At 35.1% G+C, this 21339-nt stretch overlaps 1 protein-coding gene across 1 annotated transcript in view; it reads left to right on the plus strand.

Annotated features, from left to right (window-relative positions):
• Nucleotides 1–15329: 15329 nt before the first annotated feature.
• Nucleotides 15330–21339, plus strand: part of RHAG (Rh associated glycoprotein) — a 29760-nt gene continuing 23750 nt past the window's right edge. The window contains 1 exon segment of the mRNA NM_001032815.1: nt 15330–15513. Coding sequence (NP_001027987.1) covers nt 15357–15513 — 157 coding nt within the window. The 5' untranslated portion in view covers nt 15330–15356.

Genomic DNA, 21339 nt, shown 5'->3' on the forward strand with positions numbered 1-21339 from the left:
TAATTCGTTAAATAGTCTTACTGGGCTTTATATTAAATTAAGACCTTGCTTTCCATTTCACTATAAAAGATGGGGGGCAGTAGGCAGGAAAGATATTACCATAACTTTTCTGTATGTGTATGTGTGTGTGTATATATGGATATATATATATATTATATATATGAGTATATATATATATACTCTTAATAATAGCACATTCTGAAAGGCCTTACTATGTGCTAGGTTCTGTGCTAAGAACTTTAAATGCATTTTCTTGTGTGCACAATGCTAGATGCATCAGTCACATGCACTGTCTCACATGTAATAGCCTTTTAACGGCACAATAAGTTGAAAACTATTATTATTTTCATTTCAGAGATGAGGACAGATTAAATATTGTGCCCATAGATACTGAGCTAATAAGAGACGTAATCTAGATTTGAACCTGGAGTCCAACACCAATGGCTAACTGATATGCAAATCTCTCCTTACAATTCTTGTCTTTTAACAGGGTGATTCACCTTCTGTTCAAAGTTAACCTGTGTTCTGAGCCCCAACCCTCCTCTCTCCTGGAGTTTACTTCATCCATTATCTATCCTTTCTCCACTCTCTTTGATATCTCCAACTTTACTGGTTTCTTTCCAACAGAATAAAGGTAATAACTGTCCATTAAGTTAAAAATGAAAGATCTAATTCACTGATTTCCATAAAGCTCCATTATAGGTAGCACCTTGGGAACACTTGTATTACAAAGCAATACAGAGGATAGAGGAATCATTCTGTGCCCACCCTGACATCTGCTCCTCTGCTTTCATCACTAACAGTGGCATGGGCTGAGCAAAGCACCTAGTGGGAATTGCTATACCTGGTGAAGCAGCACTGGTGCTGCCATGCCTGGAGGAAGATGCTGGCATCAGGAAAGACAACAGGGCTTGGTAGAGAAAAGCAAAGTAGTAACATGATGGAAGACCAACAGAAACTATTAGGGACTTCTGTACTCAGCAGGGGATTGGGAACCACCAGGTAGAAACTGTTGTCCTAGAAGAACAGCAAGAAAGGTGACAGTATTCAGGGGAGTATCCCTTAATAGCTGTAACTAACAAGAGTCATGGGTTTGCAATATCCCCTGGGGCACTATAACCACAGCAGAAACTACAAGGTGATTACAAAGGAAGAAAATTATTGCGTCTGAGCGAGAACACAGGTGAAGTAACAGCAACACTCAGAAACTACAGGACCCAGTAGAGCCACTACCATTCTATCATGTGAAGCAGAATAGTGACTACTGCTGGCAAAATTTTCTTCATCACTGTAGGTGAGACACCACCCAGAAGGTCCTCAAAATTCTTGGGAGAGAATGTATAATATTAAAAAAATTACTGTTTTTATAAAATAACAAAACATTAATCCTTAATAAAATAGTTCATGATAGAGAAACTTTTCAAGGAAGCTGATACACTAGAAGAATTTATTTCCTAGTATGACTCTACATGTCTTAATTTAAAATTGTGTCTGATTTGTACAGTAAATCCAAAGATGAAAAAAGTTTTGTTGTAGGATTTCCCAAATTGTAGATGCTGCTTCTGTCTGGAAAAGACCCATTTCAGCAAGGGAGCCCTGAGAAGTATTCCATGCTCTTTCTTTTGAAGACGAGGACAGGAAAACTATGAAACTGGGTAGCTGCCATGTTAATTTCCTAGGGCTGCTGTAACAAAGTACCACAAACTGAGTGGCTTAAAACGACAGAATTTACTCTCTCACAAGTCTAGAGACCAGAATCCAAAACCGAAGTATAGCAGGATAGTTTCTTCTGGAGGCTGTGGGGAGAGAAACCATTCATGCTTATCTCCTAACTTCTGGTGACGGCTCTTCTTGGCATTCCTTGGTTTGTAGCTGCTTCACTCTGGTTTCTGCCTGCATACTTCACCTTGCTGTCTGTCTACCCTCTGTGTGTGTTTCCTCTGTTTCTTCGAATCTCTCTTTTTAGAAGGACACCAGTTATTGGATTTAGGCCTACCCCAATTCAATATTACCTTATCTTAATTTGATTACATCTGCAAAAACCCTATTTCCAAATGAGGTCATTCTCACAGGTACTGGGGGTTAGGACTTCAACCTATCTTAAGGGGTGGAGACAGAGGCACAATGTAACCCACAACAGCTGGTTTTCCTTCTTCTTTTCCTCCCTCTCTCTCTCTTTTTCCCCTGTCTTTTTCTCTTTTTTTTTTCTTTCTTTCTTTCTTACTTGTTACTGAAACCAATTTTTCTCCCATAATCCCTGCCTCCCAATGCCGCTATCTCTCTGTTAGCTGGGCTTGTGGGTAAAAACAGTAAGTCACAGATTATAATTATGTTGATCCTTTCAACTGGTTCAGTAAATTGAGTTAGGTGGAGTAAATTTTGAGTAAATTGCTGGTTTGTTTAATTAGCCAGTTTAGGCAAAAAGGTCAATACAGTTGTAGATATAAACAAATATAATTTTAAAATAATAATGTATTTACTTTTTTAATAGTTATCTAAAACAATAAATTTGATGTTCTTTAACTTTTAAGTTTTCTGATAGCTTGAATAAATTAACTAAACTGGGTAGGAACCAGACACAATCAGAGGATGAAGAATCTTGATGTTTCCATTCTAATTTTCTCTTATTGTTGTTGTTAGGAAACAAAACAATATATTTAGCCTCTTATTTTCAACTTAAATTGAGGATAACTGTAGACCTTGATGGGGAAAAGGTAAACTCATAAATAACTATTTGCTAGTTATAGATCTGATAAATGGACTTTTAAGATATTAATCAATGGTACATATAAGCAAGAGCAGTCTTTCTTTAGTAAATCTATGCTCACTGATTTTTATTTAACTTACAAATTGTCCAGAAACATTTCATTTTTCCACGTGGCCCTTGTATTTCTTTTCCAAGTAGTTGGCCCTCTCTTTCATAGTAGCTAAAAGCCAGATATAGAGATTTATTTGCTTAAAATTAAAAAAAAATGCCTTATATTTTGCTGATATCCCATTTGCCTAAATAACAGCCAAATTCATTGTTGTATTAATGATGATTCAGTCACATTGTGACTTGCAACTGAAGGGGTCTGTCATAAATGTATTCATTAACTTAAAACAATCTGTTTTCTCCAACTTCAAGAAACACAATATGTTGTGTATCCACAAGCCTAAATATGAAAGAGTAACTTCCTGTGTTTGCCTATGGGGATAATAGGTACACTGTTAAATGAGATGATGAATCAAGGTGTACTGCAAGCCATGGAGCTGTTCCAAAGTTAGGCACATTCCTGGGCTAAAGAAGGCACATAAAGATCTTTAAGTATTTTTATGTGACTTCACAATTTTGGTTCCAAGGCCTTTCATTTTTGCCACGAATGAGAAATAAAACGTCCTTTTGAGTTAGAGTTTGCAAAAATTTTAGCTTATTTTTATATCCCTACTGGTTCCTCTAACATATCAATGTTTTTAAATGTTTATAGTGTCTTCATTACTATAAAAATAATGCATATAAGTTTAAGAAAATTTGAAAATATAAAAATATAAGAATCACATTTATGATTATCCATAATCCTGCCACCCAGAAATTATAATCAAATTGATCACTGGTACGATTTTCACCCTATGATTAGACCCCATCCTACAGATTGTGGGAACCAGAGCAAATCAACCAGCGTGTTGACTTCTTTCATTCAAATATTTGGATAAAATCTGGTTTATAATAACAGTACAGGGAAGCATTAAATGGACCACAAAAACTCTAAAGGAAGTGATCTTTCCAAGCAAAAGGTAGAGGAAGCATAATGGACAAATTAATATCAGTTTTTCACATAAAATCTGAGGTTTCCTTTCTGTAGTTGAGAAGTTGGGTTTGAGTCAGATAAAAGGGAAAGAGTCTTAAGCTGATGCATTGTGTCGGCAGAAGCCACTGTAAATTTACAGACTGTTCTAGCCATAAGAATAATCCAATGCCAATTTGAAAGGGAGTCTGTAGAAATTCAATCAAAACCAGAAATTACAGTTATTACACCTGGATAATACCTACTAATTTGCTTTTCCTACATGCAAAATGATTGCAAAACAAAATTACTGAATTAAAAAAAACTTTTTAAAAACATTAATAGACAAAATTTTTTATTTAGCTTAACATGACTTTCTTTTCTCCAGAAATGTGTGTTTATAGATAAACAATCTCTTGATTCTGACTTGCAAAAACACCCTAAATTCAACCTCTCTGAATTTGTTATGGAGAGGCAATATCATATACTGTAGATTTTTTTTTCCAATACAGAGGAAGTCCTCAATAAATGTTTTGAGTGAATAGTGAGATTACAGAGGGTACAGAGACGATACTGAATCACCAATATTCTTAGTTACAAACTACAGAAACCAAATCTCTGTGGAGAAAATGGCGTTTGTTGGGAGGGTACCAGGAAGCTCACAAAATCAACTTCAGCCTTGAAACCCAAAGTCACGAAACAAGTCCCACCAAAGCAAGCTGATGTCACAGGCTAATAATACCATAAGAATATTCTAGTTTACAAAAATGCCACTACTGCTGTCACAAACATCCCCCAAGTTTTCAATTCCCATGCATTCTTCATTAACTGCCTTTGAAATTCTCTAAGTTCTAGACATGAGAATACAACTAACCAAGCTAAAGTCATAGATTTTAACCTGGCAAATGGCTGGAGGCGAGGATTGGAAATATCTGCCCCAATGAGAGACTCAACAGTAGGAAACAAGGCTCTTATTTTAAAATTCCTTCAAAATAGAAAGAGTCTTGAATGTGGGTAGCCAAAAATGACAAAATAAAAGTAATATTGCACTTACTGTGTCCCTACTGTGTCTCAGGCTTTCTTTGTAATTTTGTACTCAGTAACATTATGATCCTTATTGTGACTTCATTATGACTCTGCAAAGTCATTATTATTCGCATGTTTTAGAGAACGAAACCAATTACAGAATTTGTGACTTGCACAGATTCACACATCAAGTCAACACTGTAGTTAGGATAGGGAAATAGGAAGTCTGGGTTCGAGGTCTGAGGCTCTAAGCATTGATTTATACTGAAGGCTCCAAAATACTCCTAAACGTCTCCCTTCCCTGCTTGTTATAATCCCTGAAGTTTCAGCATGCGTTGTAATCCTCTAATAAAAACCTTTATTGATGTTCTATCAAAATATCAATACATGTGACCCATCTATGCCATGAAATATGTTTACCATCTTTAAAACTAAAAAGGTAAAACTGATATACCAAGACACGTGGTGAAGTTTTTAAAGTATTATATTATAATGTTGATATTATAAAATCAGAAATATGTATATGAGAACATATTTATGTATAAATGTATAGAAGGAGATCAGAAAGATGAATATCAAACTCTTGCCAGCAGCGTAAGAGTGAATGAGTGGACATTCATACTTTACGTTGTTCTGTATGGTATGAATAATTAAAAAAAAAACTTTAGATTTTATCATCTAAAAACTATAAATATATGTAAATATAGATCTATAGATCTATGTAATTATTTATATTTCTATTAAGAGAAGCACTTTTTCTAGGATATAAGTAATATCTGAAAGACAGTAGAAGAGCATTAAAACCAATTTAGTCGAAGAAAAAGAATGACACAGTTTTAGAGTCAGACTGACTGACTTTCATTTTAATGTGGATACTGGAATTTTCTAAATGGCATTAGACTTCAACAGTCATTTCATGTCTTAGTTTTCTCATTTGTATAATGACAATAGGAGAAAAAAATTTAAAACCCTATTTTGCTGCACTGTTTTAAGGATTGTAGTTAGCATGGGTAAAGAGCCTTGCAGGTATAAGGTGCCAGTAGATGTTAAAAATGCCACCAAATGCTTACTCTGAAGACACATCTGTGTCTAAGGCTCAGCAAGCTGAGGCATGCTGATAAAATACAGTGGGGAATGAGACCAAGTTCTGGAAGAAAAAAAAAGAAATAAAGATCTGTCATATTTTCTGGGAAGTCCTTCCATTCTAACCTTATCTTTGAAAAGCAGCTTGCTCAAGGCCGTGTCTGGTTTATGTGACTTCCCCTTCACTTAAGCTGTGTACTCCCATGGGCCCAACTGCCAGGACACTAATCAGGCGGGATCTCTCTGGAACCCACACGTAGGTTTCTGTCCCCTTGCTCTCCTTCTCTACCACTTTCTCTTTCTCTAGCTCCTCTTTCTCTTTTGTTCTTTATTTTATTTTGTGTAGTGGTTACCACAGTCATTTATTATTAGTAAAATTAGGAATATATGTTTGGGACATAATCCTCTCTTGCCAAGGCTGTGGAGAGAGAATATTTCAAAATTAAAACTCTTCTCTACCTTGACCAAGTAATCAAGATTTATGTCACCAATGGTAATGCATATTTATATCAAGTACCCCCTGATATGATATGATGACAAGGGCATTCCACCTCTGTAATTGTCAACCCAAAAATGTATAACCCCAGTCCAATTATGAGAAAATATCAGCAAACCCCACCTGAAGAATATTCTACAATATATCTGACTAGTACTCTTCAAAAGAGTCAAGATTATGAAAGACAAGGAAAGACTGAGGAACTGTCATAAAATATAGGAGACTAAGAAATTGTGGTGACTAAATGCAGTGTAGGACCAGGATTGGACTCTGGAACAGAAAAATTATTCTAGTGAAAAGTCTGGTGTTTAGTTAATAGTATTATAACAATGTTAATATCTTGATTTTTGTCATTATACTATGATTATGTTAGATGTTAACATAGAGGAAAGTGAACATAGGGCAATAAGAGACTCTCTGTTATCTTTGCAACTCATCTGTAAATCTAAAATTATTCAAAATAAAACATTTAAAAATGTTGTCTGATTGCTAATGTTTTGTTTCTTTGTGGGTTTTGTAGTTGTTAGTGTTGTTTATTTGGTTGGCTTTTGAGACAGAGTCTCATTCTGTTGCCCAGGTTGGAGTGCAGTGGCATAATCACAGCTGACTGCAGCCTCCACCTCCCATGCCCAAGTGGTCCTCACCTCAGCCTCCTAAGTAACTGAGACCACAAGTGTGTGCCACCACTCTTTTGTTTTATTCTGTATTTTTGTAGAGATAGGGTCTCAACTATGTCGCCCAGTCTGGTCTTGAACTCCTGGGCTCAAGCAATCTTCTCACCTCATCCTCTCAAAGTGTTTGGATTATGGATTATGGAGTGAGCCACCGTGCCTGGCTTGATTCCTAATATTGATGAGCTATAACCATTTTGATGACTTTATTGCCTAAATAGTATTTCTTCATTTTCACAGTTCATTGTACTTATACAATGGCTTTAATTTTAATCCAAAACACTGTCCCATCTATTATCACCATATTTCTCTTTAATAACTTAGATTTTTCATCTCTTTAAAGTATATAAATTGCCTTTATATACACTCTCTCACCAAATCTTACAACAATTGCTTCAGGTGGACAAAGCAAGAATCCTCACTGCCACATTAAGGATGAGAAAAACAGTGACAAAGACAGTTTAAGAGATTCACTTTATGGTATATGAGTTAGTGACAATCTTAAGAAAACGTGGTTTGGTGCAATTCAACAATTCTTTTTTTAAAAAGAGCAAAGAATCTGAACAGACAGTTCATCAAGAAAGATATACTATACAAATGGACAAAAGCACACAAAAGATGCTTGACACCATTAGTTTGTCAGGGAAATGAAGATCAAAAGCACAAGAACACATCACTTTACACCCACCAGGATAGCTAGAATTAAAATAAAAACTCAATAATATTGGTGAGGATGTGAAGAAATCAGAACAGTCATACACTTCTGGTGAGAAGATAAAGAGAAAAGTTACTTTTGAAAATTGTTGGCAATTCTTCAAATGATAAATTGTCAAGTTACCATAGGATCCGGCAATTCTACTTAATATATATTCAAGAAAAATGAAGACACATGTCTACAACAAAAACTTATACATTAATGTTTCTATCAGCGTTATTTATAATAGCCAAAAGTTGAAAATAATCCTAATGTTTGCCGAGAAAATGATGAATAGACAAATGTGTTATAGCCATATAATGAAATATTATTTGGCCGTGAAAAGTAATGAAGTACTGATAGGTGCTACAAATGGATAGACCTTGAAAACATTATGCTAAGTAAAACACACCTATCACAAAAGACCTCATACTATATGATTCCACTCATATGATAGTCCAGAATAGGGGACTCCATAGAGAAAGGGTAGATTTGTGGTGGCTTAGGGCTAGGAAAAGGGTGTAGGAATTGCTAAAGAATATGGTGTTTTTTGAGGTGACGAAAATGTCTAAAATTGACTGTGGTAATAGCAAAGACATGGAATCAACCTAGATGCCCATAAATGGTGGACTGCATAAAGAAAATGTGGTACATATACACCATGAAATACCACACAGCCATAAAAAGAAATAAAATCATGTCCTTTGCAGCAACATGGATGCAGTTGGAGGCCATTATCCTAAGTGAACTAATACAGGAACCAAAAACCAAATACCACATGTTCTCACTTGTTAAGTGGAAGCTAAATATTGAGTACACATGGATACAAGGAAGGGAACAATAGACGCCAAGATCTGTTTGAGGGTGGAGTGTGGGAGGAGGGTGAGGACTGAAAACCTACCTATCAAGTACTTTGCTGATTACCTGGGTGACAAAAGTATCTGTACACCAAACCCCCGTGACATGCAATTTATCCATGTAAAAAACCTGAACATGTACCCCTTGAACCTAAAACAAATGTTGGGAAAAAAAAATAAGATGACAAATGGGCAAAATCTACAAACACATAATTCATAAAAGAAATACGGATGCCTAATAAATACATGAGAATTTTTTTAAATGTACTGTGGTGATGGTTAAACATATCTGTGGATGTACCAAAAACCATTGAATTGTATGCTTCAAATGGGTGAAATGTATGATGTGTGAATTATATCTCAATAAAATTGTTTTGAAAAATGTAAAATTATAACATTATTTTCCACAATGAGTCAAATCAGAAATAAAAATAAGTGAATAAAACAGTTGGCTTTCCTCATGATGCTCAAATCTAATGGATGAAATAATAAATAATTGTGTGAAAACTGTGGTCTAGACATTCTAATTCTTAAACCAGGAATTTTTTTTACATGTAATATAAATCATCCAGCTAAGAAGTCAGGCAATTATCCCCATTTTCAAAGCAGGAAAGCAACACATATGCTCCATAGAAGATCCATTTCTTTTTTTTTCTTTTCTTTTTTTTTTTTTTTTTTTTTTTGAGACGGAGTCTGGCTCTGTCACCCAGGCTGGAATGCAATGGCGCGATCTCGATTCACTGAAATCTCCACCTCCTGAGTTCAAGCAATTCTCCTGCCTCAGCCTCCCGAGTAGCTGAGATTACAGGCGTGAGCCAACACACCCAGTTAATTTGTGTATTTTTAGTAGAGACAGGGTTTCACCATGTTGGCCAGAATGGTCTTGATCTCGTCGCCATCTCCTGACCACGTGATCCGCCCACCTCGGCCTCCCAAAGTGCTGGGATTACTGCATTGACCCACCACGCCCGGCCCATTTCTTCAGTTCAACAATACCAGACCAAGATGAAAGAAGAGAGAAGGAAATATTAGCCATGTACTTAATGAAACATTACCTTCAGCCACAATCCTGACACTTTCAAGGCTCTGTTCATCCCTGCTACAGGTAAGATGTCTGGTTCTGAAAATTCTGGAAGTGTCAATAGTGAAGAGTAACCCACAAAAAAGGGGACGCCTTTATAGAATGTAAACTCTAGCTCAACACTTACACATGGTGAAGATCATATTTGAAAACACTTTGTGCCTGATCTTTGGTTGATGACATTTGTCCATTTAATATGCATGTGGAGGTAGAGTGAATCGCTTTCCCTCGGAAAAACTACATATATATGTACATACAATTATATATAATCATATATAATTACATTTAAATATGTAACATATGTTATATGTAATATACATAAGTTATTGTAACATGTTACATATATAAATATGTAACATGTTATATATAATATACATATGTATATATAACAGTCCCCAACAGAAAAGAGATGTAGTTTCAATATTCTCAATTTTAAAAGCACATACATATATTTTTTCTTAGTCTGCAAAGTTTGAAATTCATATCAATTTTAGGATTCTGTAATTAAGCCTAAGTTTGGGAATATCTATTGAATATCTAAATGGAGATACACAAAGGTTTTCTGTGATCTAGATCTCTCCTAGTTGAGAAAAAAGTGTTCCAAGTAGAAAAGTTGATATCGTCATTTGATAGCACATTTCAAGCTAAAGTAAAATAAAAAACTGCAAACAGAAAATAGTTCTAAAATTTTTTATTCCCTTTTTATGTTTCAGAAGTTTCTTTGATATTGTCAGCACCTTGAGATCAGTGTGAGCATGTTATCTCACATAGAAAAACAGTATGGAGTATATGAGATATCTTGGTGCAAGCAATTATGTAGCCATATAAATAAATAATAAATGGTTATAAAAAGAAAAACAATATGGTATAGCAGAAAGAAGTACAATTTAGGAAATTGGGCAAACCTGTATTCATTCTGGCTCTGCTATCTACCTGCTGTGCAACTTTGAACAAGTTGCTGAAACTCTCTGAGCCTTAAGCTTATCATCTGTCCGTAGAGTTCTCTTTTAACTTGGAGAAGTTAGTTTTGTTGTCTTTGCTAAAGGTCACTTCAGAGGCGCTGTAGCTCTTCTTCTGCAAAGTTAATCACAGGAAAGGTGAAAAATCAACTTGTCTAAAGAATACAGGGGCCTCCTAGGAAGATTTTGCCTGATATTCTTCAACGTCTCCCTGGAATTCAGAAGTAACACAATTCATTGACATAAACTGATATGTCCGTGAGAATTACCAGGGGCAAGAAATGAGAGGAAGCCTCCTGAGACCGAAGAAAAAGCGAAATAAAGCTGTTGGCTATAGTTAAAACAGGTGTGTTTAAACTGGGGTTCTATAAATGTAATTCAGATGGTCCATATATTTAAATAGGGAAACAAGAATACATTTAACTGAAATTTAATATTTTTTCTATTGTGAATATAGAAAATAAACAACAGCATCATTAATAATATTGATAACTGTCACTAATAGACATCACAGATATCTCAAAATATTATTTATACTCATTACTCCAACTTGGAAACTATTAGACATGCCACTAGATGTTATTTCATTCATTACAGAGAAGCACCTATATCAGATAATTGGCTATTGGTTCTTCTTTTACATTACAGTATTTGGTCAGTGTATTTCACTATGACTGGTTTCCCTGGTAATCCTATGTATTTTATTTTGTGCATTTAAAATATATTTTGATATGAGATTCAGAGGCTTGTGCCAAAAGTGTCCATAGCACAAAAATGTTAAACATTCGTAGTTTAAGACAAGTTCCAAAGCCTTGGGCAGCTGCTTTGGAAATGCTGGTGCTGATTTGTCTGGTCCTGTAACCCTGCTCAGTTCCAGTGTTCTGTGAAATAATGCTGAGTGCCACCAGGTAGCTGGAAAGAAAGCCCTTCGTGAGGGCACAGGGCCATCCACCATAGACCCAAGAAAGTGCAAAGAGCCTTTGTGGAAAGAAAGACCTTTTTTGCACCACATACCCTATGGCAGCAAGAAATGTTTGTGTCTGCTCCCCACTTGGGAAGGAAGACAAGTTAGACTGGCCATCCTGTTAGACTAAATAAAACCCAAGGTCTCTTTTTAGAAGGAAAACATGAAAGAAGCACCAAAAGAGAGTCACTGGACCTCATACCAGTACGGCAGTTGGGTGCTTGGGTAGCTACATATGTAAACCAATGGAGCAAGTTATGCATGCAAAGAATAAAAATATATCAAATTGCAGGCCAGGCGCAGTGTCTCATGCCTGTAATCCCAGCACTTTGGGAGGCCAAGGTGGGCGAATCACCTGAGATCAGGAGTTTGAGACCAGACTGACTCACATGGTGAAACCCCGCCTCTGCTAAAAATACAGATATTAGCTGGGCATGGTGGTGCACACCTGTAATCCCAGCTACTTGGGAGGCTGAGGCAGAAGAATCGCTTGAACCCGGTAGGTGGAGGTTGCAGTGAGCTGAGATCGTGCCATTGCACTCCAGCCTGGGTAACAGAGCAAGACTCCGTCTCAAAATAATAATAATAATATATGCGTGTGTGTGTGTGTGTGTGTGTAAAACTGCAGTGGGACTAAACAAGGTGGGTAAATAGCCACCTACCACAGTGTCCAGAACAGAAAATGCTAAAAATATTTTAGTACCTTCATCTTCCTAAATACTTCCCACCCTCCCACCACTATTACAGATACACAAAGGTAGAGAGAAAGAGACAATTTAAAACAGTGGTGGTCCTCTTTCAATTATTCTTTGCTATTAAAAATAAGCAAACTCAAATTAAAATTCCCAACAATAACAATTAGCTACATTTTACATATATTCAGAAAATAAGATAAAGGAATTATGTTTATTTCCTAAAGTCGCACAGCAAGTTGAAGATCAGTCTGAGATCCCACTGGCTCCTGCATTAACCCAGGAATACTTCATTTGTATCTGTGTATTTAGCTGGGAACTTGAAGGTTCATTGGCATGGTGTGTGTTTTATTTTGTTTGGTTTGGTTTGTACAAAAACATAGCTTATCTATTCATGATTCTTTCCGATTTTACCTCATTTACTGAAGGCACTAGAAGAAAGCCATCCTGCAGTTTCATAGGCAGACAAGGCAACAGATAAACCATTTCCACTTTAGGACACCCACACCCTCAGCCTATTGCCTTTGTGATTCAGAACTGTCAGGAGAGAGATTTCTAAAATGCTGTTGAAATCTTCAGGTTCACACTACCATGTGTTGGTCTGCCAGGAATTTGACCCTCCCAAGTTTTATGACTTGAGCTTGATCCTCCTTTTTGTTCCAGGCACAGAGAACCTGATGATAAGCCCTCATCGATGGAAGTAATGAGACAGTAGACAGCAGTATGAAAGCTACTGTCAGGATTCTACATATTTATAATTTAAAATGAAATGTATTAAAGTTATTCCTCTCTCCCTTCCTCACACCGCTGACCTGCCTGCTGAGTGTTTCTCCCTTCAAGTCTGCCTTTAATTCAATTCACTCAAATGATGTTTATCAATTATATATTGTGCTAGACATGGTATTATTCACTCTAGATAACAAATGAGGTGCAAAAGAGACACAGCCCCTGTCCTGGAGCTAACAGGCCAGTAAGGGAAACGGCCATTCTTAAAAATTATATGTAAATACAAACACTACATAAATATAGCACACACAGCCAACTGTACTAAATGCAAAGACCACAATTCAATGAGAGATAATAGTGGAAACCTGGTTTAAGGTAGGAGATCAAGAAAAGTTTTTCTGAGGAAGTATCATTTTATCTGAAAACTGAAGAATGATGGATGATGTATACAGAATAGGGGGCAGAGAATATGTGCAAAGATTTTCAATTAGAAAGAGAAGCTTATGTGAAGAGCTGAACAAGAGAAATATTTTCCCGATGGTACATGATGCAGCTTATTTCAATGCAAATGTCTACATTCAGAAGAAGGCAACAAATCTGAATTCCTCAGAGTTAAACAGACTGAAGTCAAGTCCTAGCACAGTCCCATTACCTACATGAGTAGAATCGTCTACTCCCCATGTGTTGAGTGGTTGCTGAGCTGCTGCAAATGTCCCAGAGAAAGAGAGTTGCCATCGGTCTTGGGTTAATATATTGTGTCACTTTTTGTTAAAGAGTTTAAAACAACTGATTTATGATATTGTTTAGATGTTCTTGCAATTTATAATTTGATACTTGGTTTTCACAAGTTTATGTATAGTTTATTAACATATATACTTTTCATTTAGGGTTTGTTGGAGTTCTCATGAACACTTTTTAGGCTACTGCAAAACCAAAAATTAAAGTGTGAGATGTACACAAGTATTTTCATAGCTAAGAATGTGAACCCACTCCTCTTGTACTATCCTGTAAGGAACAACGGAAATAGTCATTTTTCAAAGTATTTGTATATTTATCAAATTTCAGAGATCATTTAGTCCTAATATATCATGTTCTACTGTGAAAAATCATACCAGAAATACCAAAAAAATATTGCTGCTTTGTTTTATACACATTTGTTATAATGTAGACTTTGTCTTGGCAGTCATTTGCACTCTCTCTTCAAATTCTACATAGAATCTTTTGGAAATTGTATTTCATGAAAGAAATTTCATTTAACTGGTAGCTCTTAGTTCTCAAAAATAGGTTTATTCTGCTAAGAGAACAATTCCAAAGTGGAGACAAGAATTCTTCCACCCATATGGTAGTTTTGAAATGCTTAGCATCTTATTTACAATTGACTATCTATCAGTATGCTAGATTAGTTATGTTCCTGTTTAAGTTTACTCTCTTCCTATTTAAGACTAAAACATATATCACAACTCATTTGTTTAAACCAGAGTAAGGAGTCAAGAAAAACTTCATAAATACACAAAACTGCTCCTTACAGTCCTATATATTCCCCATTGCTCATGGATAATATTTAACATCTAGCATCCTTAGTATTGAATGTGAGGGTCTTTACAACACAGCCCCCTCCATTACAACATTATCTCTGCCACTTCCTCATTTTCTCCTCATCTCTTTTATATTCCAGCTTTGCCTGACTAATTGCCATTTCCAAAACATGCCACGTTCTTCCAAGTTTTGTACCATTCTCTCTATCTGTTTTACTTGCAAACCCCTATTTATTTTTTAGTTCTCATATCCGTATTATTTTATATACTACTGTTCTTGGGCTAAGGCAAAAAATGTCACTGCCTTATTTATGTTTTATAATACTTTTATAACCACTATTATATCACATATTTGTTTTTATATAATCATTCACTTATGTTTATGTTTTCCCAGCTAGATTCTTAATTTTCTCAAGAATAGACCAATTCTATATTTTGCTTTAGATTCGTGCCTTCTACAAAGCCTTCCACGATGTTTGGCATACAATAAGCCCTCAAAAAATGTCTACTGAATTAAGTTAAACATGATTCTAGAGGCCTGTGCAATAGATCATTGGCATCATCCAGCTTCTCACAATTTCAATGCATATTCTTCAAATCAACACTTAGAATGACAATTAGATTACACAGCATAATTTTCCCCAATGGGTGGGGCATTTTAACCAGTCTTGCCCATTTTTTTTTCTTGTGATGTCATGGGGGTGCCTTGAACATGCAGTCGAATTCCACACACAGAGCAGTCCTTTGTTCTTATCAACATCTCACAGCCTGTGAAGCTCTCAGTGTGCCTCTGTCCTTTGCCACAAACATGAGGCTCAAATTCCCTCTCATGGCCATAGTCCTGGAAATTGCCATGATTGTTTTATTTGCATTATTTGTTGAGTATGAAATGGACCAGACTACTCCCCAGCAGCTCAACATCACCAACTCAACAGACATGGGCAAATTCCTTGAGTTATATCCTCGTGAGTAGGCAATTTACTACTTACTATACATTTTTGGGTTCTTCAGTTTCTCAGAATGTGAAACAATTGACTACTATAAACCCTTGAGCTCCTTGTAGAATTACATGATGGTTATGAGTGCTAAGATATTACATGCTTGTGCTGTGACATCTGGTCTTCTTCTCTGTGATTAAGGTGTTTGGTTAGAACTTTTTCCTATGAAAATATCAGAACAAGAAGCTGAAAATTAAAATAACTTATTCTTTTTGTATTGCTTATTTACTGCTAACTGACCTTCTTTTTTCCTTCAGTTGGTCACTAGTTCTGCAAAGAAAAGTATCACACTTCCTTTGCATTCCCCACTAAAAGCGCCAAGAGTAACTTTCGAGGAGAGAGAGTGCTAAGAAAATGAAATTATAAGAAGGGAACCCTAGATTTCTTGTGAAGACCCTAAGGAATAAGAAGGGGTATTTAGCATGATGTAGGAAGTTAATGGAGTTTTAATCAAAAAGGTGTACTCAGAGTTTTACAATATTCTGAAAGGAAGTCAGTTTGTTCCTTTGAGATGAAAAGAAATGTGTGAATACTTAACATATTTTATAAACAACATCCTTCCTTTGGAATGATGACTAAGCAAAGAGAGAAATTTAGTTTCAAGTTTGGAAGGGTAGGCTGTAAAATAGGTAATATAACAATGATAACTACCATTTACTGAGTCCTTATTATAAACCAACACATCCATTACCTCATTAACCAAGAAGGGAGACAGTAGTAGGTAACTATCATATAGACTATTTACTTTTCTTAAGTAAGGTTAAAACAATCTAAAAAAAATAAAAATTATTTAAAATGGTATAATGTTTATTAGACTTCATAGCATACGTCTAAGCTTTTTAAAAAAACAATTTGACACTCTTTTTTTTATTCCTACTTTTTATAGGGAATTAATGTAATGGGGGTATTCCCATGTAGAAATAATGGCCTAGAGTTGCTAAGTGACATAACAAAAATATAAAATTGAAAGTTAAGGACAGAATTAGGATAATAAGACAGAGAAAACTAGACTCCAAGTCTAGTTGTCTTTACACTGCATAGATGTCCAAGAGGGTTCTTGATTAAATTAAGTTTTATAATTTGCAAGTTAGAGAATAAAACAGAAAAATATTCTGTTCAACTATGTATGCTTTTGTACATTTCATTCATTCATCCATTTATTCATTTAGTAAATATTTTATTAAGCACCAAGCATGTGCTACAGCAAATTTATTCAAAAATAAAACAAATATGATTATTTTATTCTAAGACTCCACTATCTAATACACTTGTAAACAAAGAGATGAAATACAATGTTAAAAATGCCAAAAATATGATCTAAGATTAATATAGTTTAAAAAAAGTTATCTTAAGACTTTAAGAGCTTAATAATTGCGTCATTGAAGCTGAACTTTCTGAGTTTCAGCATCAAATCTCCTAGGTAAAACTTCAGTTCACAATTTGAGATCAAGACCAGGTTGAAGGAAAGTCACTAAACATGGTCATTTTTCAGTAACCTAGCAATAGATGAGTAAATTTTGGACATCTGGTGTGCAGCATAATTGATGATAGTTAACAATACTGTATGGATACTTGTTATTTCCTGAGAGGATATAGCTTCAATTCAATCTGATCATCCCCCGTCCCCCCCCACACACACAGGTATACACACACACACACACACACACATACACACAAACACATACAGGTATACACACACAATGGTAACAACGTAGAGGTGATAAATGTGTTAACTAGCTTGACTGTAGTGATCATTTCACAAAGTATACGGATATCAAAATATCAAGTTGTATGCCTCAAATGTATATAATTTTATATGTCAATTATATCTCAATAAATCTTTTTAAAAATATAGTTTAGTAGTCATATCACTCTTCTACACCACTTGTAAAAACATGAAAATTTTTTGATTTTATGATTCATGAAGAAAATGTTTATTAAACTACCAATTCTTGCAAGCAATCTTCAGTCTCTTAAGTTTGTAGGCACTAGGTAGTGAATAAAACAAACAAAATGGGATTCCATTGTGTATATATGCCACATTATTTATAATCTGTTCATCAACTGATGGATACTTAGGTTGATTCCGTATCTTGGCTATTGTGAATCGTGCTGCAATAAACATAAGAGTGCAAACATATCTTTCATTTTCTTTGGAAATATCCCTAGTAGTGAAATTGCTGGTTCATGTGATAGTTCTATTTTTAGTTTTTTGAGAAACTTCCATATTGTTTACATTATAATATACATTCCCACCAACAGTGTGTAAGAATTTCCTTTTCTCTGCATGGAGGTAGAGAGTAGAATGATGATTACTATAGATTGGGAAGGGCGTTGGAACAGGGAAAATGATGAAGAAAGTTTGGTTAATGGTTACAAATATAAAGTTAGATAAAAGGAATAAGTTCTAGTGTATATAGTACAGTAAGGTGACTGTAGTTAACAATAATATATTGTATATTTTGAGATAACTAGAAGAGAAGATTTGAAATGTTTCCTATACAAAGAAATGATACATGTTCAAGGTGATGGATATCCTGAATAACATGACTTGCTTATTACAATTCATACGCATTTATCAAAATACCATCCACATATATCACACAGATGTGTATAAATATTATGTATCAATTTTAAATAGAAAAGAAAATGAAAAAAAAAAAGACAAAATGGGCAAAGTACATGTCCTCAGGAAGTTTACATTCCATGGGGGAAGGCAGACAAGGAGATGTGCGACCAGACACATCTGAATGTCTAAATGTATACCATATATTTAGATGGTTAAAAAAAAATGTCATGGCTGTAAATGAAGCAAGATTAGAGACATAAATGCATTTGGACAAGAGATGTTTTTTCAGCCTCTCTCCACCAGGGTTATGTGAGAGAACAAAATCCTAATAACTCAAGGCATCCACTGCATGCAATTAATTAACTTGTCTCCTATGCACCTAGAATGCCACAAAGTGGAATTTTACATGAAAGGTAGCCTTCATTCATTCAAAATGCTGTCCATAGCCCAGTCTATACACAATTAAAAGTTCTCTCTTCAGTAAGGGTGGGTCTCAAGACTCAAAATTCTGGAAAGTTCTCATCTTCCAGTTCAGTTATATTATTCCTGCTTAAAATCGTTTGTAGAGTAGACTGAGAAAGTACATGACTGAGGTGTTATATACATATATATAATATATATTTTATATATATATATATATGTATTTCCCTACATTTCAAACAATTGACTTACACAAAGTTTATGTAATGGTATAAGTTAATGGAGAACAGATTGTTTATATTCATTAATAGAAAATAATGTTCAAGTCAAATGAGTATTTTGGGTGCCTACCTAGTTCCATGCCCAGTGCCAGTGCAGGGATTCAAGCATAGAAAAGGTTCGTTTCCTCCCCCAAGAAGTTCACAGTACGTTATGATAGTTCTCAATTGCAGTGTGGTAAAAGATTTGAGTATTTCAAAAATAAATGAAGTTGTATATTAATCTACATTTTAAGTAAACTACAGAAAATACAAATTTATTCTCATCACTTGTATTCTGTTATGCTTTTTGAATGGGAGAGAAGGGAATTATGTTACAGAACCCTTGGATTTGCACACAGCCCTAAGCACTCTGAAACTATGTTATGTACCTGAATATCATGTTTCATGCCATGAATAACCTCTGAGATACTCATCTGATAAACTAGCTATACTCCATGGTTTTTGGCTTCCATAGCACCTATCAAAGTGCTGGTCACCCTGTTGAGTCAAATAATTTAAAAAGCACTGAAGTTTGACTGTGTCTGTCAGCTACTCCTTGCTAACATGTAGATGGACTAGAGAAAATTAAGGTTAAAGAGAAAGCTCTCTGGGGACTGTTTACTTTTTTTTTTAGAATTCCACAGATGCTAGGTATTTAATATCTAGGGGACATTAAAATCATGTTAATGATCGTTTTATACTCCGTGGCATTAAAAATCCTTTAGTTTATCTTATACTTTGATTGACTCATTTACTCATGTGTCACTCTGTAATACTGTTATATTGTTCATTTGAAAAATATTGATTCACTGACTTATACATATCTTCCAAATGTTGACATATTTCCATATATAACATTAAAAAAAGAATATCTGTTAATATCATCAACAATCTCTCTAGAAAAGTCTTGCCAAGTATCAGGAAGTTGATAAGCTTGTCATAGCAGAAACACATTTTCTGAAATTCTAATTGTTTAAAAATTGAGAATATATCACAGCTATAAATACTGTCAGTTCTTTAAATTGGGATGATAGCCTCATTTCATGCATTTTTCAGAAAATATCTGCCAGATACTCAAGTCTGAGAAGCAGCAATGTATGTGTCAGTCTTTCTTTCAAGAAACAATGGAATCTTATTAAAATGTTTCTTGTTCAATTAGCAACTCAATCAATCACAAAAGTGCTTTTTTTCTGAGATACCATCACATTTCAGTAGTGCTTTACATATATTTGTATTTCACCAGGCTGATTCATACGTATTAAAAAGTCATGTCATACACAAAAGGCAAATATGATCCTGGAATTGTAATGAAAATAGTTTTAACTTCTCAGACTCCCTGGAAGTTGGTCTGCAGGACACCCAGATATCTGTGGATCACACTTTGGGAACCACCGAAGACAGAGGTGAACTGGCAAAGGATCTACATATCACTTGAAATCATTTCATGACTTTCACCAAAAAATTCAGCAAATCTTCATGTTACAAATGAAGGTAGCTGATTTGTGCTGTGTAAACCATTCCTAGGAAATGGTTTGCTGCTGTTTTGTTACCTGGAATTGTCATGAAAACTGAATTAATATACTGTCCATAATATATGACCTAACATAAAATACTAGTCTAGCAGAACCGATATGGTGCCTTTGAATTGAACAGTTTTGCCTATTTAAAAGACCTGGAAGCCATGGGCACAAATAGTACTAAGACCTTGGATTTGAAGTATCGTTCCCCACTCCGAGACTCATTGGAGAAATTGCTGGTTCCAGGTTGGGGCAAAGAAAGCACAAGGTAACCCATGTGCTTAAAGATTAACAGGGCCATGTGAAAAGGACGCAGGATCCTGCTTGAAGGGGCATCAACAGGCCAAATTAGGAATACATAGAGTGTTAAAATAATAACGACATAATGGTAATAGAAATTCAAATAAGGAAAAAGGGATTCCATAAGCCCATAGAAATATTGCACAAAAAGGAAAAAGAGGAGAAGGAGGAAGCTCTTCTTTACGGAAGAAAACTAATTAATACAAAAGGAGAATAGACATAGAAAATTGCAATTTTGAAGTTACCAGTGTAATAATCCATTTCAGCAATGTTCATCATGGAATCTAAAATCACTGGGTGAAAAGTTATTGGACAGCATGGCAATCACATGGTCTGAAAGCATCACCCAGAGATTACTTGATATTTACAGGGTCAAAGTTACATTTATAATGGAGAGATCTGGCAACACAGTCTTAACCAAGTGGTCAAACCTACCATTATCAGTAATAGGAAAAACAAATTACGTGCTTCCTGGTGTGATCTAGTGGGAAGTACACAATACCATCTGTATAATATCTCGCCAAAAATGTTTAGTCTGATTCTCATCATGGTGAAACAATCAAACAAATCCAAATTGTAGGGCATTCTACATAAAAAATGAAATAATACCAGCAATGAAAAGCACGTAAGAGAACTGCTCTAAATCAAAGGCATCTAAAGACATATGACAAAGAAAATGTATGAAACTTGAGTGAATAATTAATCCAGAAATTTTATAAAAAGACAG

Source organism: Macaca mulatta, chromosome 4 (assembly GCF_049350105.2).
Source record: "Macaca mulatta isolate MMU2019108-1 chromosome 4, T2T-MMU8v2.0, whole genome shotgun sequence".
Classification (NCBI taxonomy): Eukaryota; Metazoa; Chordata; class Mammalia; order Primates; family Cercopithecidae; genus Macaca; species Macaca mulatta.